This window comes from Lepidochelys olivacea (assembly GCF_965140295.1).
Source record: "Lepidochelys olivacea isolate rLepOli2 genome assembly, chromosome: 5".
Taxonomy (NCBI): domain Eukaryota; kingdom Metazoa; phylum Chordata; order Testudines; family Cheloniidae; genus Lepidochelys; species Lepidochelys olivacea.
The window spans coordinates 99,871-118,188 of record NC_140415.1 but is presented as its reverse complement, the minus strand read 5'-3'; the positions used below and the strand labels follow the sequence as shown (position 1 = coordinate 118,188).

At 46.4% G+C, this 18,318-nt stretch overlaps 1 protein-coding gene across 6 annotated transcripts in view; it reads right to left on the bottom strand.

The window, feature by feature from the left end:
* The window catches only part of LOC311520947 (myosin-IIIb-like), a 156,052-nt gene that overhangs the window by 117,982 nt on the left and 19,752 nt on the right, over window positions 1-18,318 (bottom strand). For all 6 annotated transcript variants that reach the window (XR_014711733.1, XR_014711734.1, XR_014711735.1 and 3 more), the window contains exons 10-14: window positions 11,133-11,249; window positions 10,416-10,516; window positions 9,983-10,069; window positions 9,683-9,748; window positions 4,280-4,393 (exon numbers count right to left, since the gene is read on the bottom strand). Coding sequence is in view for 3 of the 6 variants with exons in the window: in XM_084628940.1 (XP_084485066.1) it covers window positions 4,280-4,393; window positions 9,683-9,748; window positions 9,983-10,069; window positions 10,416-10,516; window positions 11,133-11,249 (485 nt within the window). In the remaining 3 variants the exon portion in view is untranslated. The remainder of the gene's footprint in view (window positions 1-4,279; window positions 4,394-9,682; window positions 9,749-9,982; window positions 10,070-10,415; window positions 10,517-11,132; window positions 11,250-18,318) is intronic.

Sequence of the window (18,318 nt, the reverse complement as noted above, 5' to 3'; positions counted from 1 at the left end):
CAGAGAAGACTTTGGTTTTACAGCACTGGCTAACCACAAGTCACACAAGCAATTCCCTTAGACACTCCAGTTTCCCAGTATCACCACCAGTGCCACTCCTTATGGGGATGAATGGTTAAAAAAAGAGGTTCCCTCGACCCCAAAGGGCCAAGCCCCAGACCCAGGTCAATATATAAATCAGACCTTACCCACAAATCACGCTGTTGCCAATCCTTTAGAATCTAAAATCTAAAGGTTTATTCATAAAAGGAAAAAGATAGAGATGAGTGCTAGAATTGGTTAAATGGAATCAATTACATACAGGAATGGCAAAGTTCTTGGTTCGAGCTTGCAGCAGTGATGGAATAAAGTGCAGGTTCAAATCAAGTCTCTGGAGTACATCCGCAGCTGGGATGGGTCATTCAGTCCTTGGTGCAAAGCTTCAGCGTAGCAAAGTCCCTCCAGAGGTAAGAAGCAGGATTGAAGACCAGCTGGAGGAGCTGCAGCAGCTTTTTATACTCTCTTGCCATGTGGTCTTTCTTTCTTTGTCCCAAGGACAAGCTGTCCACCACATGGCCTGGAAAACCCTCAGAGTTCTGTCCATCGGCAGGTCCCTGCATACCTTGCTGAGTCACGAGGCATGTCTGCCTTCTCTCATTGGGTCACTTGTATAGCTGATGGTCCTTAATGGGCCATCAAACAGGCTAGGCAGAGCTGACACCAACTTGTCTGGGGTGTCACCCAGAAGCATAGCATAAGTTTGGAATACAGACAGTATAGAGCCAATACTTATATCTTTAAATACAAAATGATACATGCAAACAGATAGCATAATCCTAACCAGCAAACCATAACCTCATCTTAGACACTTTATTTGACCCCCTTTATACAATATTTGGTGCCACTACAGGACCTTGGTTGCAACAATGTTCTATACGGTCCCAGTTCAAGTCAATAATGTCACAAGGTGGTAATGGGTAAGGCCAGTGCTGCGCATAGCAGGGCTGTGAATGCTTGGAGCGATGAGTCTTAGGCTTCATAGTGTTCCATGTAGGTCTCATCTGTGATGGGGATGAACACAGAGAAGCGGTTGTCCTGCACGTCTCCTTCCTCACCACTATGCATGGAGATCGGTGCAGGAGATGAAGGATAGTACCATGCTATGTAGCTCGGGGAGTGTTCGGTTTTGAGCAGTGGTGACTGTGGTGCAGAAGAAACTGCTATGTCAGTATGATGTAGCAGTTGCATTGGTCCCGCCTCGGGGTTGCAGTCAACCATTTGAGCCCTGACCAGTGCCGGATTCAGTTTGTTAGCCGACATCAAGTCTGGAGCTGGTGCCAGTGGTGGCAGCATTGATTGCATTGCCGCTGCCTGTGTTGCATGCCACACTGGGATAGTCAGTGCCATGGAGGAGACTTGACGTCTCAACTCCGGTGCTGCATTTTGGGGCTTGGCAGAGGTCCGCTGACAGATGGTGCTGGAGGAGCCCAGTGCCTTATAAGTGCTCTTTCTGGATGAGTGGAGCACTGAGGGTAAAGACCTTGCTGGAGAAGCTCTCTTTTTGTGAGAGTTCCTTGGAGAGGTCGAGGCTCGCCTCCTGATAGTTTTGGAAGTCGGAACCTTATCGTAGCTTAGGAATCTCGGTTTATGAGACTCCCCGGAGAACGTCTCTTGCAGCGGTTGGAGGGATTTCTCCATCAGAAGCATTTTCAAATGGAGATCCCTATTACGTCTTGCTCTTGACTTCAAATTGCTGCAGTGTATGCATTTCTTGGAGATATGAGTTTATCCCAGACACTGTATGCAGGATGCGTGGCTGTCAGAGACCAGCATCGGTTCATGGCAGGAGTCACATTTTTTAAACCCTGTTGAGCCCAGCATGACTTCAGTTAAGCCTCTCCCCTGCTCAATAGATGAGGGTGGGAGTTAATTGAAGTGGTAAACCGTAGAGCTATTCCTAAACGGACAACTAAGTAAAGAATTTGTTGTTGTTGAAGAAGAAAAACCTGTAAGAGGAACTAAAAAAACTATGTAAACTATATACAGACTGGTTTCAGAGTAGCAGCCGTGTAGTCTGTATCCGTAAAAAGAAAAGGAGTACTTGTGGCAACTTAGAGACTAACAAATTTATTTGAGCATAAGCTTTCGTGGGTTACAGCTCACTTCATCGGATGTATTCAGTGGAAAATACAGTGGGGTGATTTATATACACAGAGAACATGAAACAATGGGTGTTACCATACAGACTGTAACAAGAGTGATCAGGAAAGGCGAGCTATTACCAGGAGGAGAGCGGTGGGGGCGGGGGGAAGAGGCGGGGGAACCTTTTGTAGTGATAATCAAGGTGAGCCATTTCCACCACTCTACAAGAACAGTAGAAGGGGAAATAAACAAGGGGAAATAGTTTTACTTTGTGTAATGACACATCCACTCCCAGTCTTTATTCAAGCTTAAGTTAATTGTATCCAGTTTGCAAATTAATTCCAATTCAGCAGTCTCTCATTGGAGTCTGTTTTTGAAGTTTTTTTGTTGAAGAATTGCCACTTTTAGGTCTGTAAGCAAGTGACCAAAGAGATTGAAGTGTTCTCCGACTGGTTTTTTAATGTTATAATTCTTGACATTTGATTTGTGTCCATTTATTCTTTTACGTAGAGATTGTCCAGTCCGGCCAATGTACATGATGGCATATATCACACTGATAGATGTGCAGGTGAACGAGCCTCTGATAGTGTGGCTGATGTGATTAGGCCCTATGATGGTGTCCCCTGAATAGATATGTGGACACAGTTGGCAACAGGCTTTGTTGCAAAGATAGGTTCCTGGGTTAGTGTTTCTGTTGTGTGGTGTGTGGTTGCTGGTGAGTATTTGCTTCAGGTTGGGGGGCTGTCTGTAAGCAAGGACTGGCCTGTCTCCCAAGATCTGTGAGAGTGATGGGTCATCCTTCAGGATAGGTTGTAGATCCTTGATGATGCATTGGAGAGGTTTTAGTTGGGGGCTGAAGGTGATGGCTAGTGGTGTTCTGTTATTTTCTTTGTTGGGCCTGTCCTGTAGTAGGTAACTTCTGGGTTCCTCAGTTCTCGTCCTCAGTTCTCGTCCCCTAATCTACTTGATGAAGATGCCCACCTTGATTATCTCTACAAAAGGTTCCCCCGCCTCTTCCCTCACCCCCTTCCTGCTGGTAATAGCTCACCTTTCCTGATCACTCTTGTTACAGTCTGTATGGTAACACCCATTGTTTCATGTTCTCTGTGTATACAAATCTCCCCACTGTATTTTCCACTGAATGCATCCGATGAAGTGAGCTGTAGCTCACGAAAGCTTATGCTCAAATAAATTTGTTAGTCTCTAAGGTGCCACAAGTACTCCTTTTCTATATACAGACTAATACTAATGAAACTATGCAACTAAGTATAGATTAATAAGAAGTTCTTATGTAACTTTAACTCCCCCCCCCCGCCCCCGAATGTATCAAAGAGAGTACTGCCGCGGAGCTCAATCTGCAGCCAAGGTCAGTTGAGAAGGAACTGAGGTGACGGTCGGGGGTGCACGCACTACAGGAGGCGCCAACAGCTGCACGAGACAGCTCCTGTGCACGCCCCTCTCCCGACTGAGTACTGCTGCGAAAAATCTCCAGCACAGGGATGCACTGACATCTAGAGTGGAGCACCCACAGGGACACCACTCGAAGAAGAACCTGCATCATGTGATGCCGTACCTGTCCCATGAGGCATTGCAAACCGTTCCCAAAGCACCCTGCAGGCAATTGCACAGTAGGATAGCTACAGGTGCATTGCTCTTTGTGTCAATGCAAGAGCTGTTAGCAAGGATGCACTCTCCTGACACCAGGAGCTAGTGTGGACACGCAACAGCGGTTTTAAAGTGGCATAACTTTTGCCGACAAAACTTTGTAGTGTAGACAAGGGCTAAGTATGGCCTACATTCTTTGTTCCTAGATGTATACATTTATATTTAGCTACATTAAAACTCATACTGTTTACCTGCCCCCAGTTTACCAAGAGACTGAGATCACCCTGAATCAGTGACCTGTCCTCTTCGTTAATTACTACGCCCCCAATTTTTGGTTCATCTGAAGACTTTATCAGCAATAATTTTATGTTTTCTTCCAGGTCATTGATAACTATGTTAAATAGGATACCTTCTAGAGAGCCCAACCTCACTTAAGAAGTGGCCCCCCAGGAGCACATCTCTCCCACCCATACCCCCATGGGCCCTGGATCACACACCATCTCTTTCACTCACATGAGACAGAGTGCCATTTTGTACCCTAAAAAGTACTTACCTTCCCTGCATAGTGAATGATGCTGAACCCTAGCACACGGCCCCTACATGGCTGGAAGTGTGAGTTCCCCTTGAAGGTGCTGTTCAGTTTATCCACAAAGGTTTTATCAGTCGCCTGCAACACAAGAGATTTGATAGTAAAATCCCACAAAATGAGAAATTAATAGTTATTATTTATACAGCATCTCCATTCCCACCAAGACACTGGGCAGGGATCTACAACTGACTAGAAACACATTTCAATACAATACAAATACAATAAAAGCCACCCTAAAAGCTGAGACAGTGATGAAGAGAATTCTTGTCCATGCAGCAACTCCCTCTACCAACAGCTACTTAGCCTTTCTGCAAATGCCCATACTGTAAATCCACCCACTAGCTTCCCAGATTGGCATCCACCCACATTTGAACAAAGAGATGTGTCGGATTCTCCATCAATTGAAGTCTTTAAATCAAGATTTAATGGATCTTTTAGGAAGAGACTCACACAATCTCAGTCACAAGTTACTAGGCTCAGTGAAGGAGTTACTGGGTGAAATTCTGTGGCCTGTGTTATGCAGCAGGTCCTTTCAGTTTGTCTATTATGTGTTGCACAGAGATGATGCCATATCCCAGGTACAGCTACAATATTTCAAAGTGAAACTATATGAATGGTGGAATCTTCATTCTTAGAGGTTTTTAGGGCCTGGCTTGACTCCTGGGTTGATTTTGTTGGGGTTGGTTCTGCTTTGAGCGTGGGGTTGGACTAGATGACCTCCTGAGGTCTCTTCCAACCCTAATCTTCTATGATTCTATGGGTCTAATGTTCCTCTCTGACTTACAGATCTTTGAACTCTAAATGGCATAACGAAAGAGGCAAAGACCCTGATTCTGCAAACACTTATACACATATTTAACTTTACACACGAGTGGTCCCATTGAAATCAAGTGGGCTATCTGTATGATCAAGACCTAAAGCAAATTTGTGGGAATTAAAAAAAAAAAAATAAAATAAAATAAAAAATCTAATAGGCTTGGTACATTGTGAGGAAGGATAAAAATCTACCAGGTCAGCTGGAGAATACTAAAACTCCTTAAAGTGCTCAGGGTGTAATTCCTTTGGGGGAAAAATGCAAAGAGCAGCAGCAGCCAACATGACTTCACAGGGAGCTAGCTTCAAAGATTTGGGGAATGTAATCGAATAATGCCAAAAGTAAATGGAAATCAGCATAAAAATGTATCACTCTTCGGTAAGGAAATGTTTCACTTGCTGTTACTTCAAGTATCAGGCAAGATGCTATAGGATTATCCGTGAAAATGATATTTCTTTGCGTTTGGTTTGTTCACTTTGTACGCTTAGCATCTACACTGATATTTTTTGACATTCTCCACTATCACTCAAGTCCCAGCTCTACTGATAGGTACAGAAATGCTGGGCTGGGACGGTATGCTTCTGTCCCGAGTAAGTAGGTCAGCTGACAATGGGATGCAGAGGTGAGAATGAGTGGACAGCTGGAGTAACACAGGGAACCAGAATTGCCTTGACCATATTGGTATCACCAGGATGACTTTTGCCTTGCCTTGCCTGACCTTTACCAGCACTTTCAGCAGCTGGGGAATTGGAAGAAATGTGTATATCAGATGATCCAATCATTTAAGCAGGAAGGCATCTCTGGTTGAATTTGGGCCTCAAGCATCCCTGGAACAGTATCTCTGACAATCTCTGTTTTCGCTTGATGGAGACAGATCCCTGAACAGAAGACCCCAATGAAAGAATATATTCTGTGTCACCTGGTCTTGTAGTTCCCACTCATGGTCCCCAGAAAAATGCCTGCTAAGCCTGTCAGCTAACATGGTTTGTTTCCCCGTACGTGAACCGCAGACAGTGCGATGTGATGGTGAATGAGCCAGTTCCAGAGGTTGTCACTTCTGTGCTCAAGTGAGAGGATCTTGCTTTGCCCTACTTGTTGATATAGCAGACAGCTTTCATATTGTCTGACAATCTGCATGTGCTGATTCTAGATCAGAAGCAAGCAGCGTTTTCATGATTCATACACAACTTTCAGTTCTAGCATGTTGATAATGTGTCTCAATGGGGACAAAGTGCCCTGAGCTACACGGCCCTTTATATGGGCTTCTCATCCCAACAGAAATGTCACCTTTTTTTTTTTACTGGAAAAGAAGGGGGTTAATAGGATTCCCATACAAATGTTCTGTCTCTCCTTCCACCAGTTCAGTGAGTGGAGATTTCACCAACGTACCATGATCAACATGTCTAGACTGTGTTGGCCTGGTGCGTACGCCTGCTTGAGCCATGCCTGAATGCAATGTAGATGAGTCTCACAAACAGGGTTACATGTGTGAATGATGCCATGTGTCCCAAGCAAACAAGGCAAAATTGCACATGTCTGAGGGGTTGCTGGAGGTGATAGATCAAGCTGTGTGTAATTTGGAATCTCTCGAGAAGACAGTATGTTCACTCTGTGGTGAGCTCCAATCTTGCCACAATAATTCTAAAGTCCATAGGGTTAAAGTGGCCTTTTCTGTGTTTAAGCTGAGATCATAGAATCATAGAATATCAGGGTTGGAAGGGACCCCAGAAGGTCATCTAGTCCAACCCCCTGCTCGAAGCAGGACCAATTCCCAGTTAAATCATCCCAGCCAGGGCTTTGTCAAGCCTGACCTTAAAAACCTCTAAGGAAGGAGATTCTACCACCTCCCTAGGTAACGCATTCCAGTGTTTCACCACCCTCCTAGTGAAAAAGTTTTTCCTAATATCCAATCTAAACCTCCCCCACTGCAACTTGAAATGTACTTGAGATGTTGGAATAAGAGCCTCAGGGTGCACGTGGACTCTTGCACTAACTGTTATGTTCAACTTTCGATTAACCAGTCAAAGTAAGGAAATATTGATACACCTTGACCTTGTAGATGGGTTGCCACTACAGCCAGAACCTTTGTAAATACTCTTGTTGCAATCAAAAGGAGGTGACCAGCCCTCTGTGGAGAAAGAAGTGGTTCAGGACTATTTAGAAAAGCTGGATGAGCACAAGTCCATGGGGCCGGATCCGCTGCATCCGAGAGTGCTAAAGGAGTTGGTGGATGTGATTGCAGAGCCATTGGCCATTATCTTTGAAAACTCATGGTGATCGGGGGAGGTCCCAGATGACTGGAAAAAGGCTAATGTAGTGCCCATCTTTAAAAAAGGGAAGAAGGAGGATCCTGGGAACTACAGGCCAGTCAGCCTCACCTCAGTCCCTGGAAAAATCATGGAGCAGGTCCTCAAGGAATCAATTCTGAAGCACTTAGAGGAGAGGAAAGTGATCAGGAACAGTCAGCATGGATTCACCAAGGACAAGTCATGCCTGACTAGAATCATAGAATCATAGAATATCAGGGTTGGAAGGGACCTCAGGAGGTCATCTAGTCCAACCCCCTGCTCAAAAGCAGGACCCATACGCAATTAAATCATCCCAGCCAGGGCTTTGTCAAGCCTGACCTTAAAAAACTTCTAAGGAAGGAGATTCCACCACCTCCCTAGACTAATCTAATTGCCATCTATGATGAGATAACTGGCTCTGTGGACGAAGGGAAAGCAGTGGACGTGTTGTTCCTTGACTTTAGCAAAGCTTTTGACACGGTCTCCCACAGTATTCTTGCCAGCAAGTTAAAGAAGTATGGGCTGGATGAATGGACTATAAGGTGGATAGAAAGCTGGCTAGATTGTCGGGCTCAATGGGTAGTGATCAATGGCTCCATGTCTAGTTGGCAGCCGGTATCAAGTGGAGTGCCCCAAGGGTCGGTTTTGTTCAATATCTTCATAAATGATCTAGAGGATGGTGTGGATTGCACCCTCAGCAAGTTTGCAAATGACACTAAACTGGGAGGAGTGGTAGATACGTTGGAGGGTGGAGATAGGATACAGAGGGACCTAGACAAATTGGAGGATTGGGCCAAAAGAAATCTGATGAGGTTCAACAAGGACAAGTGCAGAGTGCTACACTTAGGACGGAAGAATCCCATGCACCGCTACAGACTAGGGACCGAATGGCTCGGCAGCAGTTCTGCGGAAAAGGACCTAGGGGTTACAATGGACGAGAAGCTGGGTAGGAGTCAACAGTGTGCCCTTGTTGCCAAGAAGGCCAATGGCATTTTGGGATGTATAATTAGGGCCTTTGCCAGCAGATCGAGGGACGTGATCGTTTCCGTCTATTCGACATTGGTGAGGCCTCATCTGGAGTACTGTGTCCAGTTCTGGGCCCCACACTACAAGAAGGATGTGGAAAAATTGGAAAGAGTCCAGCGGAAGGCAACAAAAATGATTAGGGGACGGGAACACATGACTTATGAGGAGAGGCTGAGGGAACTGGGATTGTTTAGTCTGTGGAAGAGAAGAATGAGGGGGGATTTGACAGCTGCTTTCAACTTCCTGAAAGGGGGTTCCAAAGAGGAGGGCTCTAGACTGTTCTCAGTGGTAGCTGATGACAGAACAAGGAGTAATGGTCTCAAGTTGCAGTGGGGGAGGTTTAGGTTGGATATTAGGATAAACTTTTTCACTAGGAGGGTGGTGAAACACTGGAATGCGTTACGTAGGGAGGTGGTAGAATCTCCTTCCTTAGATATTTTTAAGGTTAGGCTTGAGAAAGCCCTGGCTGGGATGATTTAGTTGGGTATTGGTCCTGCTTTGAGCAGGGGGTTGGACTAGATGACCTCCTGAGGTCCCTTCCAACCCTGATATTCTATGATTCTATGAATGCATGTACAATCAAGCTCTTTAAGAATGAGTTGGTTTTCCTTATAAAAATGAAATACTTGTTTTTAAATAATGTTTAAGTATAATTATTTATAATTTTTTTTTAATCGCCTCTGCTGAATGAGTGCACCCTGCCTTGTTCACTGGATGAGATACTGGTCATACATATATAACAGTACCTGATCATATAACTAAAGACTAATGTAATGCATATGCACAAACAGGACACATGTTAAGGTTATACCGAAAAACTTAACGTTGGCCATTTCCTGGTTTTTGAGTGTTTATATGGAATTTCCTGGTACATTTTTTATTAGGGCTGTTGATTAATGGCAGTTAACTCATGCAATTAACTAAAAAAAAATTAATTGCAATTAAAAAAATTAATCGCGATTAACAGCAGTTTTAATCGCACTGTTAAACAATAGACTACCAACTGAAATGTACTAAATATTTTTGGATATTTTTTGACATTTTCAAATATATTGGATTTCAATTACAACACAGGGTTGGTCCTGCTTTGAGCAGGGGGGTGGACTAGATGACCTCCTGAGGTCTCTTCCAACCCTAATCTTCTATGATTCTCCTCAGACATCTGTTGCACCAGCCCCCACAACATCTTCTCTGATCCACAGCTTGTCCCTGTACCACTCTAGTCACAAATTGCCATACCTGAGGGAACGTGCTCTGCTCATCCAGGAGAGACAGCAGCCCCAGCGGCTTGGCCAGGAACAGGTCCTGCAGCAGGAGAAGGAAAAGAGATGAGCCCCTTACCTAACAGGAGTGAAGGCAGTCCATCCTCTCCTGAGAGGCCATCTCCCCTCCATCTGCTCACTACACTCTCTGCCCCCACCTTCAAAAGAACTTTTCCCAAGATCCTAACCCTCCCAACATTGGATACAGCACTTCCTCCCTCGGGCCTCTGCCTAGGGCTAGAGGGGTCTCTCCCACACCCAGCTCTAGGTCACTCACCAAAATGGGTTTGTTATTGTTGAATGTAATTTCCTCCCAGGGCAGTCCTTCCTCCTGGTATGCGGCCTGCTCCAGTTGGAAAATATGCTGAGACACAGAAGAGAGTAAAATTGGAGCTCCCAGCAGCACCAACAGCCTTCAGCCAAGTCATGCATCCTTCCCCTCAACACTCCACATGCAAGGCAGAGTCACAGCTTCAAACCTCCCCAAGACAAGATCACTGCTGTGAGCAATCCCTCTGTGCCAGGCCCACCATCCAATGGTAACCCCCATGCATGAGGAGGCCTCTGCTCCAGGATCACCACTCTGGGCTCCCCCAGCCCCATGGGGGCCCTACTGTACAAGGAGAGGTCACCACTCTGCCCTCCCATGGCTCTCCCAACGCCCTGCGGAGCACCCTGCCAGGCCAGAAAATGTCACACCTGGAACTCACATAATTGAAGAAGTGCTGCAGCTGCTCATTGGCCAAGTTTATGCAGAGCTGCTCAAAACGATTCACCACAAAGTTCTCAAACCCAAAGATATCCAGGATCCCTAGAAGGAGGGAGATGAGCCTCAACATAGACCCCTGTAGACTCACCTATGGGGTGGCTGAATACTCCTTAAACTAAGCCCCCAACTTTGGCAGCTAAATACTCCCCTCCCTGAGCCCCATGCCTTCACACCAAGCTCTCATCCCCTCAGAGACTTGGCCTTGTGAAACCCTCTCCCCCCCCGCATAATGCTTCTTCCACAGGCTGCCATGACACCCCTGCACTGCGTCTCATTCCCCTCACACCAATCCCATCCCTGCAGCCAGCTACACCCCAGCTCCCTCCACCCCACAGAGACCCACCTCACAGAGAACACTAGAACTAAATCCCAGTGAACTCTAGTGAGACTCCCAGCAACAATCCAAACCCCAGCACAAGCTCTGCCCCATTGCAAAGACTGCATTCTCCCCCAGAATTACATCTGTGCAGCCAGGTTCCTCTTCTGACTGTGTCCTCCAGAGACACTGTGAAAATAATCTTCCCCAAGGCTACCATCTCCTGGGAATTACAACCCTGTATTCAGTCCTAGAGACACCTCCACCCCCATGGTGCTTTGCCCCTTTGACTGTAGCATGTGCATTCAGGGGGCTGACAGGAGCAAAATAGTTGGGACTCACCAATCTCCCTCAGCTCCACCTCAGGATCCACATTCTCAGCCAGCAGTTCATTGATTTTGCGGACAATCCAACCAAACACGCGGCCATATGCCACCTTAGCAATGGAGTCCCGGGCATCTGCACAGCCAGACAATAAAGAAAGATGGTCACCTAGCCACAGGTGCTCCTTTCCCTCGAAGAGCTTCTGAGCTTCTCCCTAGGCCACCAAGAGGTCCTTGGGGTGGGACCCTCCTCCACCTGGGGGCCCAAAAGACCTAATGGCTCCAGAGGGAGGACTGGGTACCGTTGCACATGCTAAATAGGGAATGTGGGGCCTGGGCTATTTCTCTGCACCTCCCCCTACATGTGATTAATGCTCTGTCTGGAGTAGATTGTGAAGCTCTGTTGAGACTGTAACTAGCTATCCATTACAAGATGGATTTTGACCCCTACCCACCCTTAAGATTCCTTGGGAAGACAAAAACATAAGGAGTACTTGTGGCACCTTAGACACTAACCAATTTATTTGAGCATAAGCTTTCGTGAGCTACAGCTCACTTCATCGGATACATACTGTGGAAAATACAGAAGATGTTTGTTTTTATACACACAAACCATGAAAAAATGGGTGATTATCACTACAAAAGGTTTTCTCTCCCCCCACCCCACTCTCCTGCTGGTAATAGCTTATGTAAAGTAATCAGTCTCCTTACAATTTGTATGATAATCAAGGTGGGCCATTTCCAACACAAATCCAGGGTTTAACAAGAACGTCTGAGGAACAGTGGGGGGTCGGAGGGGTAGGAAAAAACAAGGGGAAATAGGTTACCTTGCATAATGACTTAGCCACTCCCAGTCTCTATTCAAGCATAAGTTAATTGTATCCAATTTGCAAATGAATTCCAATTCAGCAGTCTCTCGTTGGAGTCTATTTTTGAAGTTTTTTGTTGAAGGATAGTCACTTTGAGATCAGAAATCGAGTGACCAGAGAGATTGAAGTGTTCTCCAACTGGTTTATGAATGTTATAATTCTTGACACCTGATTTGTGTCCATTTATTCTTTTATGTAGAGACTGTCCAGTTTGACCAATGTACATGGCAGAGGGGCATTGCTGGCACATGATGGCATATGTCACATTGGTGGATGTGCAGGTGAACGAGCCTCTGATAGTGTGGCTGATGTGATTAGGCCCTGTGATGGTGTCCCCTGAATAGATATGTGGGCACAGTTGGCAACGGGCTTTGTTGCAAGGATAGGTTCCTGGGTTAGTGGTTCTGTTGTGTGGTATGTGATTGCTGGTGAGTATTCGCTTCAGGTTGGGGGACTGTCTGTAGGCAAGGACTGGCCTGTCTCCCAAGATTTGTGAGAGTGTTGGGTCGTCCTTCAGGATAGGTTGTAGATCCTTGATAATGCGTTGGAGGGGTTTTAGTTGGGGGCTGAAGGTGATGGCTAGTGGCGTTCTGTTATTTTCTTTGTTAGGCCTGTCCTGTAGTAGGTGACTTCCGGGAACTCTTCTGGCTCTATCAATCTGTTTCTTCACTTCCGCAGGTGGGTATTGTAGTTGTAAGAATGCTTGATAGAGATCTTGTAGGTGTCTGTCTCTGTCTGAGGGGTTGGAGCAAATGCGGTTGTATCACAGTGCTTGGTTGTAGACAATGGATCGTGTGATGTGGTCAGGGTGAAAGCTGGAGGCATGTAGGTAGGAATAGCGGTCAGTAGGTTTCCGGTATAGGGTGGTGTTTATGTGACCATCTTTTATTAGCACTGTAGTGTCCAGGAAGTGGATTTCTTGTGTGGACTGGACCAGGCTGAGGTTGATGGTGGGATGGAGATTGTTGAAATCATGGTGAAATTCCTCAAGGGCTTCTTTTCCATGGGTCCAGATGATGAAGATGTTATCAATGTAGCGCAAGTAGAGTAGGGGAGTTAGGGGACGATAGCTGAGAAAGCGTTGTTCTAAGTCAGCCATAAAAACGTTGGCATACTGTGGGGCCATGCGGGTACCCATAGCAGTGCCGCTGATTTGAAGGTATACATTGTCCCCAAATGTAAAATAGTTATGGATAAGGACAAAGTCACAAAGTTCAGCCACCAGGTTAGCCGTGACATTATCGGGGATAGTGTTCTTGACGGTTTGTAGTCCATCTTTGTGTGGAATGTTGGTGTAGAGGGCTTCTACATCCATAGTGGCCAGGATGGTGTTATCAGGAAGATCACCGATGGATTGTAGTTTCCTCAGGAAGTCAGTGGTGTCTTGAAGGTAGCTGGGAGTGCTGGTAGCGTAGGGCCTGAGGAGGGAGTCTACATAGCCAGACAATCCTGCAGTCAGGGAGCCAATGCCTGAGATGATGGGGCGCCCAGGATTTCCAGGTTTATGGATCTTGGGTAGTAGATAAAATATCCCAGGTCGGGGTTCCAGGGGTGTGTCTGTGGGGATTTGTTCTTGTGCTTTTTCAGGGAGTTTCTTGAGCAAATGCTGTAGCTGCTTTTGGTAACTCTCAGTGGGATCAGAGGGTAATGGCTTGTAGAAAGTGGTGTTGGAGAGCTGCCGAGCAACCTCTTGTTCATATTCCGACCTATTCATGATGACAACAGCACCCCCTTTGTCAGCCTTTTTGATTATGAGGTCAGAGTTGTTTCTGAGTCTGTGGATGGCATTGTGTTACCAAAAGCAACTACAGCATTTGCTCAAGAAACTCCCTGAAAAAGCACAAGATCAAATCCCCACAGACACAACCCTGGAACCCCGACCTGGGATATTCTATCTACTACCCAAGATCCATAAATCTGGAAATCCTGGGCGCCCCATCATTTCAGGCATTGGCACCCTGACAGCAGGATTGTCTGGCTACCAGCACTCCCAGCTACCTTCGAGACACCACTGACTTCCTGAGGAAACTACAATCCATCAGTGATTTTCCTGATAATGCCATCCTGGCCACTATGGATGTAGAAGCCCTCTACACCAACAGTACTCCTTTTCTTTTTGCAAACAAATGCTTAACTTTTAACGCATGAGAACTTAACTAGCACCTGCAGATGTCCTATGGACTTCCCTATAGAAGTATGCCCAATTCAGAATGTGCCTGTGCATTGAAAGATGTAAACATTTAGTCAGGTCTGAACTCCATAGACACACATGTGCCATTCTAATCGAAAGACTTATCAAACACCCTTATTTAAATATTGAATACACAGGCTCAAAGTATAATTTTTCAACCTTATCCCCCCACTTGACCTCTCACCTGCTTTTGCTATTGCTGTTTCAAACAGCAGGAGGTCAAAGTGCACTATTAGTTAGTGCTCCGTAGCAGGGTCCACACAGTCAGATGGTGCATGGCAGGCTACAGTGCTGTAGGTTTACACTCCAGCTTGCCACACACTAAATAGTCATGTGGACAAGCCCTCTGCATTCCCTATCAATGGAATAGTCTGTTATTAATCAAAACAATAATAGTATTTCTCTCCCTCTTCCCAAGACGAGAAAGAATTGATAAGTTTACAGAGTTTGTGACAATAACCACATATCCCTGTATTCATTGTATATTTTGATCTGTAGCTAAAATCTGATTTTTCTGTCCTATGTTCTAAGACAGGGGTGGACAAACTACGTCCCACGGGCCACATTTGGCCTACCAGATGATTTAATCCGACTCTTGAGCTCCCGTGCTCCAGGCAGGGAGCAAGGTTGGGGGCTGCTCCCAGAAGCAGCGGCATGTCTCCCCTATGGCTCCTATGTTTAGGGGCAGCCAGGGGGCTCCACGTACAGCCCCCGCCCCAAGCACCGACCCTGCAGCTCCCATTGGCTGGGAACCATGGCCAATGGGAGTTGCAGGGGCGGCGCCTGTGGATGAGGCAGTGCACAGAGCCACCTGGCTGCGCCTCTGTGTGGGAGGCAGAGGGAGGATATGCAGCTGCTTCTGTTAAGCGCCACCTGGAGCCTGCACCCCGATCTCCTCCCATGCCCCAACCCCCAGCCCTGACCCTCTCCCGCCCTCCGAACCCCTCGGTCTCAGCCCGGAGTCCCCTCCTGCACTGCAAACCCCTCAACCCCAGCCCCACCCCAGAGCCTGCAGCTCCAGTCGGGGGCCCCCCTCCCCATACTCCAACCCCCTGCCACAGCCTGGAGCCCCCTCCCACACCCTGAACTCCTCATTTCTGGTCCCACCCCAGAGCCCGCACCCCCATCCAGAGCCCTCACCCCCTCCTGAACCCCAATCCCAATTTTGTGAGCATTCATGGCCCACCATACAATTTCCATACCCAGTTGTGGCTCTCAGGCCAAAAAGTTTGCCCACCCCTGTTCTAAGGGTATTCTGAAGCTCCACAGGGTGTCTGGACTCCTTAGCAGTAGGAGGAAAATTAACTACTTCCTTATTGGTGATGGTGCAACACACTTATGAGTGCAAATAACAATTATACTGCACTCAGAGACCCAGCTGGAAGCTCCAGCAGACCAAGGAAACCAGTTTAGGTGGGAGGGAATACAATCCCCAGGGAATCTGTTAATGATCCCAGAGACAAAACAGGGGCCAGCTTCTTAAGGGCTGACTGATTATGTCTGTCTGCCACACACAAACACAGCATGATGGACTAAAACCTAACAGAAAGAGAGGGAGAAAACTTGCTGTCTAAGAGGTAACTGAAGATAGACCATCTGGCTAGTAAGCATATATAAGAGATTAAATCTTGCCAGGAGAGACATCTGTTTTGTTTGTAAATCATCTTTTTACTCTATTAAACAAACAAGTTGCTTTTAAGCAAAAGCCATCAAGCATCTCAGAAATTCCCATTTCTGGAGAGAGAGTTGAGCAAGCACTCAACTTAGAGGGGTATCTGCAACACATGGATCTGTGAACCTAGGTATCTATCCTGCTTTTGGTCTAGAAGAGGGAGCAAGTTGCAAGAGCTGAAAGTAGGCGCTAATGTACAGGGAGATGTCAGCAAACCAGTAAAGTGCCTGAAACCACTACGGCTTATTGCTAAAAGCAGCCAAGTCAGCAGGCCGTAAAGTGGCCATGTAGCAAACTCAGCTTGACCAAGGCAGGAGGGGAGGGGATTTTGAGTGCCACAGAAAGGGCAGCTTGACCCCGCAGCCTTCCTAATAAGAATTGTGTTGAAGTTGCTGATGCATGCATTTTAGAAGAGCAGGATGTGCCCCAGGAACATCTATTGGGGCCTCAAGGCTGCAAACTCTGGAAAAACCCACACCTGGGATCAATGATCAGAAGGAGCCTCTTGCTTGCCCATTGGAACTGCTTGCCGAACAAATTTTTTTTAAGGGACATGTCATTCTATTACTAATGCATAAATAAGGGGGAAAAGTATGAGGTAGTGGGATTCTTTGGGACTGAACTCTCCCTCTGGATGCATCTTGTGTTCCCCACCGGCAGACGGGCTGCCACTGTGCCACTCGAGAGCCACACACAGCTTTGGTAATTATCGAGGGTTGGGGGTGTTTTTTTAATAACCTGTTGCCGACGTGTGTAAGTGCATGAGACTAAGTAAAGTTTAGCTTTAAATGAAAGCACTCATGTTGTCCTGTTTGTGCCGCCATCTATCGGTCAGACGGCTGTGTCTCCCCTGATTTATTTCCTGACACCACCTTGCACAGAGTAAAAGTTACCAAGAGCTTTGGGTTGAAAGAACCCTGGGTAACAAAAAATGGTTTGTGTATATGGGAGTGAGCAAGGGGGATGGTTTTGCTGTGTGTGCATGTAGCACATTGGGGAAGTTATGTCAATGTGATGAGTTTTAGTTCAAAATATGACAAGGCCGATGATCTCCTCTCCTATGGCAGAGTTTCATATTCTAGGTCTGGGACCTTTGGCAGCTCGGTCTCCTGCATTCACAAGCCCTCCCCGACTGAGGATTTTGGTGGACCATACCTATGGGAGGTCCTGCTGCAAAGACAGGGATGTCTCTCAGGGAACCAGGGCTGATCCCATGGAGGGCTTATGGGGGAAGCCAGTACAGAGATAGAGGTGATGTGTTTGTATTGAGTTTTGTACCAACTGAATCTCCCTCAGGGACTGATGTGTCTTCTCAGATATAATGAACTGCAACATCTGAGCCTGCATATGATAAAGCTCTGATCAGTTGCAGATGGAAGTGAGTTTATCACCCTTAGGCTGGGGCTTAGCCTGAGGGCAGACGTGCTGGATAGTGAATTATGTTACAGACGGCTCAAGTTCTTTGAAGCACATCCCCCTTCCCACCTACATCACCTCCGTTCTTGCCTGGGTAAGAATACACTACCGACCACCTGACCAGAATGGTGATGAGGACTGTGAAATGTTCCAGGAGATGAGAGAGACTATAGAAGTAGAAAACTCAATCATAATAATAGGGGATTTCAACTATCCCCATAATCAATTAAGTATATGTCACCTCAGACTGAGATACAGAGATAAAGTTTCTAGACACCTTAAATGACTCTTCCTTGGAGCAGCTAGTCCTGGAACCCACAAGGGGAGAGGAAATTCTTAATTTAGTCCTAAGTGGAGCACAGGATCTGGCCCAAGAAGTCAATATACTTGAACTGCTCAGTAATAGCGACCATAACATAATTAAATTTAACATCCTGGGGGGTGGGGAGAAGGAAGGAGAGAGAGAATACCAAAGAAACCCACCATGGTAGCATTTAGCTTCAGAAAGGAGAACTACATAAAAATAAGGAAGCTAGTTAAATGGAAATTAAAAGGAGGAGTCTCAAAAATTAAATGCCTGCAAGCTGCATAGAAACTTTTAAAAACACTTTCATAGAGGCTCAATTAAATGTATACCTGTCAAGGTTCCTCCCCCACTCTGAACTCTAGGGTACAGATGTGGGGACCTGCATGAAAAACCTCCTAAGCTTATCTTTACCAGCTTAGGTCAAAACTTCCCCAAGGTACAAAATATTCCACCTGTTGTCCTTGGACTGGCCGCTACCACCACCAAACTAATACTGGTTACTGGGGAAGAGCTGTTTGGACGCGTCCTTCCCCCCAAAATACTTCCCAAAACCTTGCACCCCACTTCCTGGACAAGGTTTGGTAAAAAGCCTCACCACTTTGCCTAGGTGACCACAGACCCAGACCCTCGGATCTTAAGAACAATGAACAATCCTCCCAACACTTGCACCCCCCCTTTCCTGGGAAATGTTGGATAAAAAGTCTCACCAATTTGCATAGGTGACCACAGACCCAAACCCTTGGATCTGAG